At 41.3% G+C, this 10,875-nt stretch overlaps 1 protein-coding gene across 3 annotated transcripts in view; it reads left to right on the top strand.

The window, feature by feature from the left end:
- Window positions 1–4,124: 4,124 nt before the first annotated feature.
- PDE11A (phosphodiesterase 11A) overlaps window positions 4,125–10,875 on the top strand; it is an 807,989-nt gene continuing 801,238 nt past the window's right edge. The window contains exon 1 of one of the 3 annotated variants that reach the window (XM_056536202.1): window positions 4,125–5,775. In XM_056536202.1, the coding sequence (XP_056392177.1) occupies window positions 4,999–5,775 (777 nt within the window). In that variant the 5' untranslated portion in view covers window positions 4,125–4,998. The remainder of the gene's footprint in view (window positions 5,776–10,875) is intronic. The other 2 variants (XM_056536201.1, XM_056536200.1) reach the window with 2 other exon arrangements.

Below are 10,875 nucleotides of genomic sequence, written 5' to 3'. Positions count from 1 at the left end.
GGACAACGGATGTATGTGAACCCAGCCTTACAGGACATGTATGACAGAGTACCAATGTCCGGCATCCGGCATACGTAACCTCAGCCTAAATCTCGATGCAGCTGATGACAACATGCATCAGTTGTCATCAGTAGGCAGCAAGATGGGTTCCCCTGTCCTGTGCCGGTTTGCCGTGTCCAACCATCCAGCGTCCAAATTGAGACACCGGGTGAATGTGAACTGTCTCACTCAAATGAATGGGATCAGTTTTAGCATCAGTTTCCCTCCAGTGCTTTTCAGCAAGCAACTGAGGGAAAAGATGACTTACGCCAGACATATGTGGACGAGTCCTTAGGCTGGGTTCTCGTATGTCCAGCATAGGTGAACTCAGCCTAGATCTCTACGCAACTGATGCCATGACTGATGACAACTTGCCATCAGTTGTATGGCATCCGGCGTCCATTATTTCTGCACAGTGGACAGGAGAACTCAGCAAGCTGCGTTCCTCTGTCCGGTGCCCTCCGGTGTGTCCAACCATCCGGCGTCTCAAAAATTGAGACGCTGGCTGATTGTGAACTGTTCTTTTAAAATGAATGTTATCAGTTCTAGCATCAGTTTCCCTCCTGTGCACTCCGAGGGGAAACTGTACCGGACGCCTGATATATGTGAACCCAACCTTACAATTCTTGCCTTTATTAGCACTTTGTCTACTCTTTATAATCTGTGAATCGAGCAGAGGTAGATAACAGCAGAATACCCTGCTTTGTGCGACACTGTAACACATCAGATGATGGAATACATAAAACTCCAGAATCCTCCAATTAGGGATGTAAATAGATTGCCCCCCAGTCATGCAACATTTAGTGGGTTCTGTTCTGTTTAATGACAATGACATCAGGCTGGAGGATAACTAGACTGTAAAATGGGTCAGGCACGTCTTGTATTATTTTCTTGTATCTGAGTCCGTATGTAGGAAAAAATCCTATTTCTATTACCCTATGCAGTGGTCTGTAAGGACAATGTATGCCAACAAAATAATACTTTAAATATATAAATCAACAATTATAGCAGTAACATTCCAAAAACATACATACCGTTTCCAGAAATTAGGGCTCAGTGTGAAGAATGAGTTAAGCTGGGTTCACATATGTCTGGCATCTGGCATAGGGGAACCCAGCTTAAATCATGACGCAACTGATGACAACATGCATCAGTTGTATGGCATCCGGCATCAATTGATTCTGGATGCCGGACAGGGGAACGCAGCAAGCTGTGTTCCCCTGTCCGGTGCCCTCCGGCGTGTCCAACCATCCGGCGTCAAAATTGGGACACTGGATAATTGCGAACTGTCCCATTCAAATAAATAGGGTTAGTTCTAGCATCAGTTTCCCTCCGGTGCACGCTGGAGAGGGAAATTGTGCCGGATGCCGGACATGTGTGAACCCAGCCTTACATTTATGTGATACTTAGCTGATTCAGTACTGTCCATAAATAAATTAGCACCACATATAAAATAAAAGACTGCCCATCCATAAAGTATTTTACTGTTCTGCTCTCCTGACATCTGTCAAGTCTTTTCTGTTTTTCTTTTTTTTCAGACCCAAAAAGATTTTTGTCTGTCAAAAAAGGGTTTAGGGGAATTTTTTTTTTTTTTTTCGTCAAAGAACTAATGAACTATTGCACTAACCGATTTTCGTAAAATGTGATGGCCGATGCATTTATCAAATCCTCATTATTTCCTTCTGTATCTGCCAAACTATGATTTGTGCCCAATGGTATACAATGCCTGCATGGGATATATGTTGCATGTCTAAATTAGATTGTTTATGCACCTTAGAGGGAATTTATCATTTGGTTTTTCCCCAGTTTTTTAGTGGCAAATTTTTGCACAGTGAGGGAAAAAGTCCCAAAATGTTGCCGCAAATCACTTAGACTCAAGGAAATAACTTGAATGTAGTGTTGCATGGTTTGCTTTCATGCATTGGTCAGTGATTTATCAACTGCGACTTTTTAAAATTGTCGCAAAAGTTTTGAGAAAAAGCTCAAATTTTTGTTCATTGTTCTGCTCATATCAGCCCACAATACACTTGTCTAAATCTGAGGGCCAGTCTGTCGGAACAACAGGAGTTGAGTAGAGAAAAAAATTGTACATGTCCTATTTTTGTTCTCCACTCGGATTCCCTATGGACCCCACTCATGCCAGTGTGATCCATCAAGACCCCGTGGTGTCAGCTCCGAACCACTCTTGATGCATTCGGAGCTAAAAAAAAAAAAAAAAGAATGGACCCAGAACGGGACAGAGAATAATGACAGTGTCAACTAAGCCTACACTGCTTTGCTATTTATGAAGAACATTCACTGCTTTGATAAATGTGGGGAACGTACATATGACGTACCCCAGACCAATGGGGGTAAAAGGAACCTGATTTACACAGACAAGGCCAAATTCCCCCCCTATGTGATGGATTTCTGCATGCTCTGGGACTGTTGCATAATTTTCGCAGCAAATCTGCCATATGTAACGTAATGGAAAACAATATTTTTATTTGCTTGAGACTGTCTTCATATTGCTAATTTACTGAACAGCCTCCCAGAATTTTTCATTTTTAGGGCACAATTTAGAGAGAGTGAGCCTTCAGAAGTTTGCAAAAAATAAAAAATTTCAATGGAGTATTTTTTTGTGGTTGCTTTTTCTTTTAGGTATTTTTTTTTTATGTTTTATGGACCTGAGTTTTTCTTGTAGGTTTTACTCAAAGCATTTATGTGCAAAAAAGTGAACAAAAATAGCAGACATGCACACTTATTTATGTGTGTATGTTAGGTTACTAAAACTAATAATATATTTTTTTAAACTATTACTATTGAACTATGAGGCCATGTTCACACCTTGAACTTTCCATGGGGAATTCTGCTTGGAATTCCGCACGAAAATTCCGCTGCAGCAAAGCCCTGTTGAATTCAATGGGATTCTGCTGTTCTGTGTACAAGGCAAAATTTCTGTGCCAAATGTTTCCGGCATGGAAATTCTGTTTTCCATGTCTGCAGAAAAAATGAACCTGTCCATTCTCTCTGCAGATACCGCACAGAAGACATAGCCATCTATGAGAGAGCATATTCCTACGCTGTCCTAAAGCCGACATGTTGCGCCCGCAATTTGTGGAATGTTCGCATGGAGATTTTCCTTGCTGACATTCCGTAATGTGAACATAGCATTTTAGGCTATGTTCACATGTTGGAATGGTCGCATGGAGAATCTCTGTGTGGACATTCCGGACACTGCGGAGTGCCGGTTCATGATTCTGCAAATTTATATTTCTACATACAGCTGAGTGATTGCTTTAGTAACATTTATATAACTGTGTTATATTTGTTATGTATTGTTCCTTGGCCACGTTGTTTTCTTTGGCCAATCTTTACTTTGTTGTAAATTTCTCAAAAAAAAATCCAATAAAAATGATTTAAACCATAGACATTGCGGAGCGCCGGCTCAATGGAATTTCTGTGCCGGAAACATCTGCCATGGAAATTCTGCTGTGTGCGCAGCGCACATTGAATTCAATGGGACTCCACACGGAAATTTCAACATGTGAACATAGCCTTGGGGGTTTTCAATGGGTTTAGAATTGATGTTTTATGCCTTAAAGGTATACTCCGCTGGAAAACATTTTTTTTTAAATCAACTGATGCCAGAAAGTTATGCAGATTTATAAATTACTTCTATTTAAAAATCCTTCCAGTACTTATCAGCTGCTGTATACTACAGAGGAAGTTCTATTGTTTTTGAATTTCCTTTCTGTTTGACCACAGTGCTCTCTGCTGACACCTCTGTCCATTTTAGGAACTGTCCAGAGCAGGAGAGGTTTGCTATGGGGAGTTGCTCCTACTCTGACACTTCCTAAAATGGACAGAGGTGTCAGCAGAGATCACTGTGTAGCATACAGCAGCTAAGTACTGGAAGGATTAAGAGTTTTTTTTTATAGATGTAATTTACAATCCTGTTTAGCTTTCTGGCACCAGTTGATTAAATTTTTTTTTTTTCCAGCGGAGTACCCCTTTAACATAAGCTACAGTAAGTTGACTTCCATAACCGTCCACCTGTCGATGCTTTCTTTAGCTGACAGCTGTGCTATTATCCTTTTCACTTTTCAGCATTCTTTATTTCCCTTATCTCACAATAAATCACACTACATAATTATGACCTCTTCTTGTAGTAACAAACTACGGTTTAAACTGTCTACAAATATTTATTTACCTGTATCTGGAGTTCTGCACAGTAAGTAAATATTTGCAACTAAAATCATCATAGAAATCCTGTGTGTACCTGGGATTCTTCAATGAAGAACACAGCAGTTCATAGAAGCGAACACTAGGGGGAGCTCTAATGTTCCAGCTGCTGGGATTAGTTGTTCTGCTTTTTACTGGCAAGCAGAAGGAGGCAGCAGCAGCACAGGGGGTTAACGTTAACCCTTTCCTGCACACACGCTCCACCCGGAGCTATTTGCATCACTGGGAGGTTCTATGGCTTCCGAGAGACACCTACAGGGGCAATCTGCTGCTTCAGTACATCTTTTGCAAAGCACAGGGAGAACACATCTTGGATTCCTAGGATTCTAGACTGAACTCTGCTTTATGATAGCACATGATGCAGGAGAAGGGCATGTGGAATTAATAGTTATATAACATTACAACCATTGGCTGCAAGCACCGCAGGACGCTTCACAGTGAGGGAATCCCCAAGAAGACAGTGCACACAGGGACTGACTGGTGAAGAAGTAGCAGGTGCATCTGTCGGAGAAGGACTCGCATCCTTTGTGCACGCTTTGATAGTGTAACACGTTTGCACTTTTTCTTGCACTTTGGGTGATTCGAGAGCACTTTCCTCGGCTCTTAAAAAAAAATAAAAAAATAATCAGGACCGCAGACCATTCCACACAACATGCTTCTGCAAACTTGAAGACCACCTTCTTGAGATTCCAATTTGGCAAAAGCCAAAAAAAAAAAAAGCTGACCTTTGCAGAGATGTCAGAGCCAGAGCTGGACTTCTCCAAAGTGGAACGTTTCTTGGACAGCCATCCAGATCTTTTTGAGGATTATCTCATCAGGAAAGGTAAGCACCAGATGGTGGAGAAGTGGCTGAAGAGGAACCAGATGTCCAAAATCCCTTCTAACTCTGGTGCTGAAGAAAAAAGTAAAGAGTGTTGGGGGAACCGAGGAGATGGCTTGCAGAGGAAAGCCTCTCAGAAGGAGCTTAGGAAAAGTTTTGCACGATCTAAGGCCATCAATGTCAACAGGACCTATGATGAACATTGCAACTCCAGAGCCCAGGAACCCTTGACCAGCATGAGGAGAAGAGCCTTGCTCAGGAAGGCCAGCTCCTTACCCCCAACCACTGCTCACATCCTCAGTGCACTGCTGGAATCCAGGGTCAGCATCCCCCAATACCCATCCACTGCCATTGACTATAAGTACTACCTTAAGGAGCACAATGAAAGGGAGTTCTTCCTGGAATTGGTCAAGGACATTTCCAACGAGTTGAACCTCACCAGTCTTTGCTACAAGATCTTGATCTTTGTCTGCATCATGGTGGATGCCGACAGATGTTCCCTCTTCTTGGTTGAAGGTTCGGCCAACAAAAAGAGTTTGGTGTCCAAATTCTTTGACGTCCATGCGGGTACCACTCTATTGCCTTCCTGCAGCATGGATAACTCCAATGAGGTACAGGTGCCCTGGGGAAAAGGGATCATAGGTTATGTCGCAGAGCATGGAGAAACAGTCAATATCCAAGATGCTTACCAGGTAGGTCAATATTCCTCAGCTGTAAGTTGTCCCTGGTAGGGTGTGAGGTTGAGTGGACCTCATTGGCTGGAGTGTGAGTGGCTGCCTAGGCACAATGTAGTAATGTCACTAAATGAAGTGTTCGATTTTTGTTGTATTACTTGACTGTCAAAGACACCGATACCTCATCTAGGACTCCAGTGAGATGTGATGACTCCAGGAGCTGCTGAAGCCCCCTGGGAATTACGGCTGTCAATCACTCGATAGCATTTCGTGGGGGGAAAAAAATGTGTGGTCTACAGTGCGACTCCCAAACATGTCCCTTCTATGGTTGACAACTTGACAACTATGGTTCCCACCTATTCTATTCCTGGAAGAGTTAACCCGTTACTTGCTGAGGTGTTGATCTCCATGTTCTGTCGTTCATCGGTCTTATCTCCTGAAATGATATTTATTTATTATATTTATTTATATTTATCTGTATGACATAATGTTAGCGTATGTGGAATCTTAGCTGACTATTATACAATATAATCACCATATTGTATTGGGAAATATCAGACTGGCTCATAAAATTATACTTATACTGCCTCTTATACATCCTCAAATGCAATGTTTTGCAAACAGTGTGCCTCCAGCTGTTGCAAAACTACAACCCCCAGCATGCCCGGACAGCCTTCGGCTGTCCGGGCATGCTGGGGGGGGGGGGGGGGGGGGGTTGTAGTTTTGCAACAGCTGGAGGTACGCTGTCTGGAAAACAATGAATTGACATATGGCTTGGTTGACACTATCATCTTCCATAGTATGTTAAGATGGTCTTATCTTTATAGTGTATTGGTTTACGTAATTATTTGGCTGTTGTTTTATTTAAATGTTTATTTTTTTATTGATTTATATGGTGTATGTTAAGTTTAAAGCATTGAAACTTGCAGCAGCAGTTTGTTCATCCCTGCATATTTCTATTACACTGCACAAAATAGCACTTACTAGTAAGAACAGTCACCAGGCAATATAAATTCCTATATCTGCTTCCAGGAAAGCTGGGTGCGGTTGGGTTCACATATATACGTTGCATGAGGATCTGTTTTTGTCTTTAAAAGCTGAGCCCAGCTGATTCAAAAATGCAGCTTTACATTTTCTAGTACAGAAGTTTCAGAGCTTGATAGAAAAACACTGCAAGATATTCTCGTATCCACCGTCTGCACCAATCCGGCATTGTAAGTGATACGCCGGATGCCATGAATGATCCTATTGACAAAAGTAGGATGGGTTCTGGTATTATATATATATATATATATATATATATATATATATACACACACATATACATATATATAAAATAATAATAAATATATATATTATTATTCACATTCTTTATGTGTGTATATATATATATATATATATATATATATGTGTGTGTGTGTGTATATATATATATATATATATATACATATATTTAAAAAAAATTACATATATATATATATATATATATATATATATATATATATATATGCTTGAAAATGGTCGCATGTGGCGACCGAAACGTCGCATTTTGGATGGAATAAAACCACTCTAAACTTTTCCACCTGAACCACGAGTGCTGCAATCTTCCTTTTGTATACATCTCCAATTGTAGCAGTGACCCGGCTCTCTTGGATTGCGTGCACCTGCATTTATTCATAGTGCTGCTCTAGAACCTCTTTGCTATATATATATATATATATATATATATATATACATATATTTAAAAAAAATTACATATATATATATATATATATATATATATATATATAGCTGCAATTGTTGCTCACTCATTGGCTACAATTCAGCTTTTCTAAAGTCCTGATTGGCAAACTTTCATAGAGCAACGACACACCGCCTGTAGTTTCTGTAGATAGGCTATATTCTCACAGATATAATAGACACATTTTTGCATCAGTCTTGCCGCCCGTCTCTGTCTGCTGCTGATCTGATAACCCGAACTGACAGCTGTCAGTCTGGGTCATCAGAAACAAGGTCAGGCCAAGATTTGAGGCGGTATGGCTAGATTTTCATTTGTTTTTGTTTTTTTGACAGCTTTTTTTTTTTTTTTTTGTCCCCCAAAATTTTTTTTTTTTAAATGCCAGAAAAAACTTTTGCTTTTTTTTTTTCTGGTGGTTTTTCTGGCATCTTTACCGTTGTGTTGAAATTGTGTATTTTTTTTTCTCTTTGACTTCATAGACTTCTGTGGGAGGGAAATGTAGAAGATTTAAGTAGAAGAAAAAAAAACACCATAGTATTAAAGGAGGTATCTGGCACTGAAAAATGTATCCCATATTTAAAGGATAGGGGATAAGTTTTAGGTGGGGGTCTGACTGATGGAACCCCCGCAATCTCCTGTCTCCAGAAACTGCGCATCACCACCCTCACACAAAGCAGCAGTGGACACGCCCCCTCCATGTATCTCTGGGCCATAGCTCTCCCATAGACATATATGGAGGGGGCGTGTATGCTGCCTTTTTGTGCGGGGGTCATGACACAGAGTTCCTGGAGAGAGCCAGGGCCCAGTACAAGAGATCGTGGGGAGTCCCAGTGGTTGGACCTCCCTGTGATCTAAAACTTATCCCCTATCCTATACGTTTTTCAGCATTATACTTCTCCTTTAAAGGGGTACTCCGCTGCTCAGCTGACATCATGAGGGGGCGGGGCTATGAGGACACGAGCTCACGGCGCCGGCTCCAGCGTTTGGTACAGTTTGTTCCAAACGCTGAGCAGCAGAGTACTACTATAACATGAGGCAATATAAAAAAAATTGCCACTGAGCCCAAAAATGTTAAAAAACTTTAAAGAGGAGCGAAAAAATGACACGGGAAATAATGGGAAGTAGGTATGGCATTTTAGAAATCTCTATTGACTTCCAGCTAACACATGGCCACTGCATTTTCTTAACCCAAAAATACGCTGTGTGGCTGTTTGAGCGCTTTTGTCTGCGTTTTCGCTAAAGAAAAAAAAATAGTGAAAACTTAGCCTAATACAGATGCAAAAAAAGTGACTGTATTAGGCTGAAAACAAACATGAAGATTTTTTGGTTAAAAACAAAAAGACTTCATACTCGCCATTTTTTTCCTCATGATCACATGACTTGTAATGGAAAAAAAACGCAAGGCATAAAACCCAGACTAAAAAATGACTCTTCCAATACACACAGAAGGTATGTGTGTAATTTGTGCGCATACATTTTTGCATATATCTGTCAGCAGAAAAATGACTATTTTGGCATTTTTTTTTGCACTGGATGTGCATGCAGCGGCAATGAATTTATCATGTGCAAAATTTGCATAAAAACAGAGAAACAGCGCAAACCCGAAAAAAATTTGCCAATCTGCAAATCTAAAAAAGTCTTTATTACACGTTTTTAATCTCACAGCCTTCTTTAGTGTACTTGTGTGACATTTACCAAAAACGTGTAAACTTTTAATAAATATCCCTCCAAAAAACATAAAAAATCTAAGTAAAAAAATAAAAAACACAGAAAAAACAACTACACACAATGATAAATGATACTCCCAAAAAAAACAACAACCAAAAGTTGTATATGTTTGTGGCCATTCAAGACCATAGAAAAGCAGTAAAGCCCCTGTAGCAGCTGTGTTGACCACCATACTAGCATCACCCAGCTTTTCCATGAACAGATACAATTCATCTATTAGTCACTGAATAGAAATTTTAGACACTTTACAGAGACAGCCGCGCCCCCTTCCATAGACTTGCATTGAGGGGGCGTGGTGTGACATCATGAGGGGCGTGGCCATGACGTCACGACCCCCGCCGCCCGCATTCTAAACGAACGCCGGGTGCTGCACAGAAATCTAGGGATCCCAGCTGCGGGACCCCCACGATCAGACATCTTATCCCCTATCCTTTGAATAGGGGATAAGAGGTCTAGGGGGGGAGTACCCCTTTAAATCATCCTCATTTTTTTTTTTTTTAAGAATTTACAGTCTAATGCAGTGGTCGTCAACCTGCGGACCTCCAGATGTTGCAAAACTACAACTCCCAGCATGCCCAGACAGCCGTTGGCTGTCCGGGCATGCTGGGAGTTGTAGTTTTGCAACATCTGGAGATCCACAGGTTGAAGACCACTGGTATTGGAGGTTATACTCACCTGTCCCCGCCGGGCATTCTAGGAGTTTAGTTTTGCAACATCTGGAGGTCCGCAGGTTGAAGACCCCTGGTCTAAGGGCTCATGCATATGGCAATTCTACTTGCATATATCCTGTAAGAGGGGTGGAGGGCCACATGGAATTCATACATATTGGGGGGCATTTATCTTTGTCTCTATTTTGGCACAGCGCTGCACCTCAGCCGATTTTTTTTGCACCTTTTAAAGTGTGTACAGACCAGCTGTTGCGGTTAGTCTTATGCAGTGCGACTGTGATAGCCTGGGGGATGTAGGGTATGGGGAGTGTAGCTGTGCAGTTATTAAAAGGTGTTTGTTAACCCTTGCTATTTGTGACGCCAGGGGGAGGGCTCCTCAATAATGCTTTTCCTACTGCCACCCTTCCCAAGAGCGATAGGGAGGTAGATAATAAGAATAGATTGTCCACAACCGGAGAGTTTTTGAAACAGTATTAACTTTTGCTGAAGGTTTTCTGCAGCTTCAATAATACAACAGTCTCTCAGCATAACAACGGCTTTCCTTGGAGATTGACAAAGGTTGGGACTTTAGCATTTAGAGTCTTTTAGTACTGTGCGTTGTTCCGCTGGATTTAGGGATTAGTTGCAGTCCAGTAGTCACGCTAGCATAAGCGGGGATTTAGATTTGAACTCACGATTTTGGTTCGGCTGAGGCCGCAGGTTTTTGAGGCCTAGCGTGTCTTTGAAAGTTGCGCAGAACTGTCCTGTTAGTCCGGCATCCACAAGAGCAGCAACCCAAGAGAGCGCTAATTGGACGCAGCTCCCTTACATGGGCAGGGGTTGGACTAACGCTAATTGGTCCATACTGATGTCAATCACCATTACAATGACAGGTACTTTTTAATGGTTAGAGTCACATTAGATGGCATTCTCATAACAGGAGCCTTTGTACCTAGACACCAGTCTACACAAATATAATTTTACTTGCCAGGTGAAAGTCTCTCT

This window comes from Hyla sarda, chromosome 8 (genome assembly GCF_029499605.1).
Source record: "Hyla sarda isolate aHylSar1 chromosome 8, aHylSar1.hap1, whole genome shotgun sequence".
Lineage (NCBI taxonomy): Eukaryota > Metazoa > Chordata > Amphibia > Anura > Hylidae > Hyla > Hyla sarda.
This window is presented reverse-complemented; position numbering and strand designations above follow the sequence as displayed.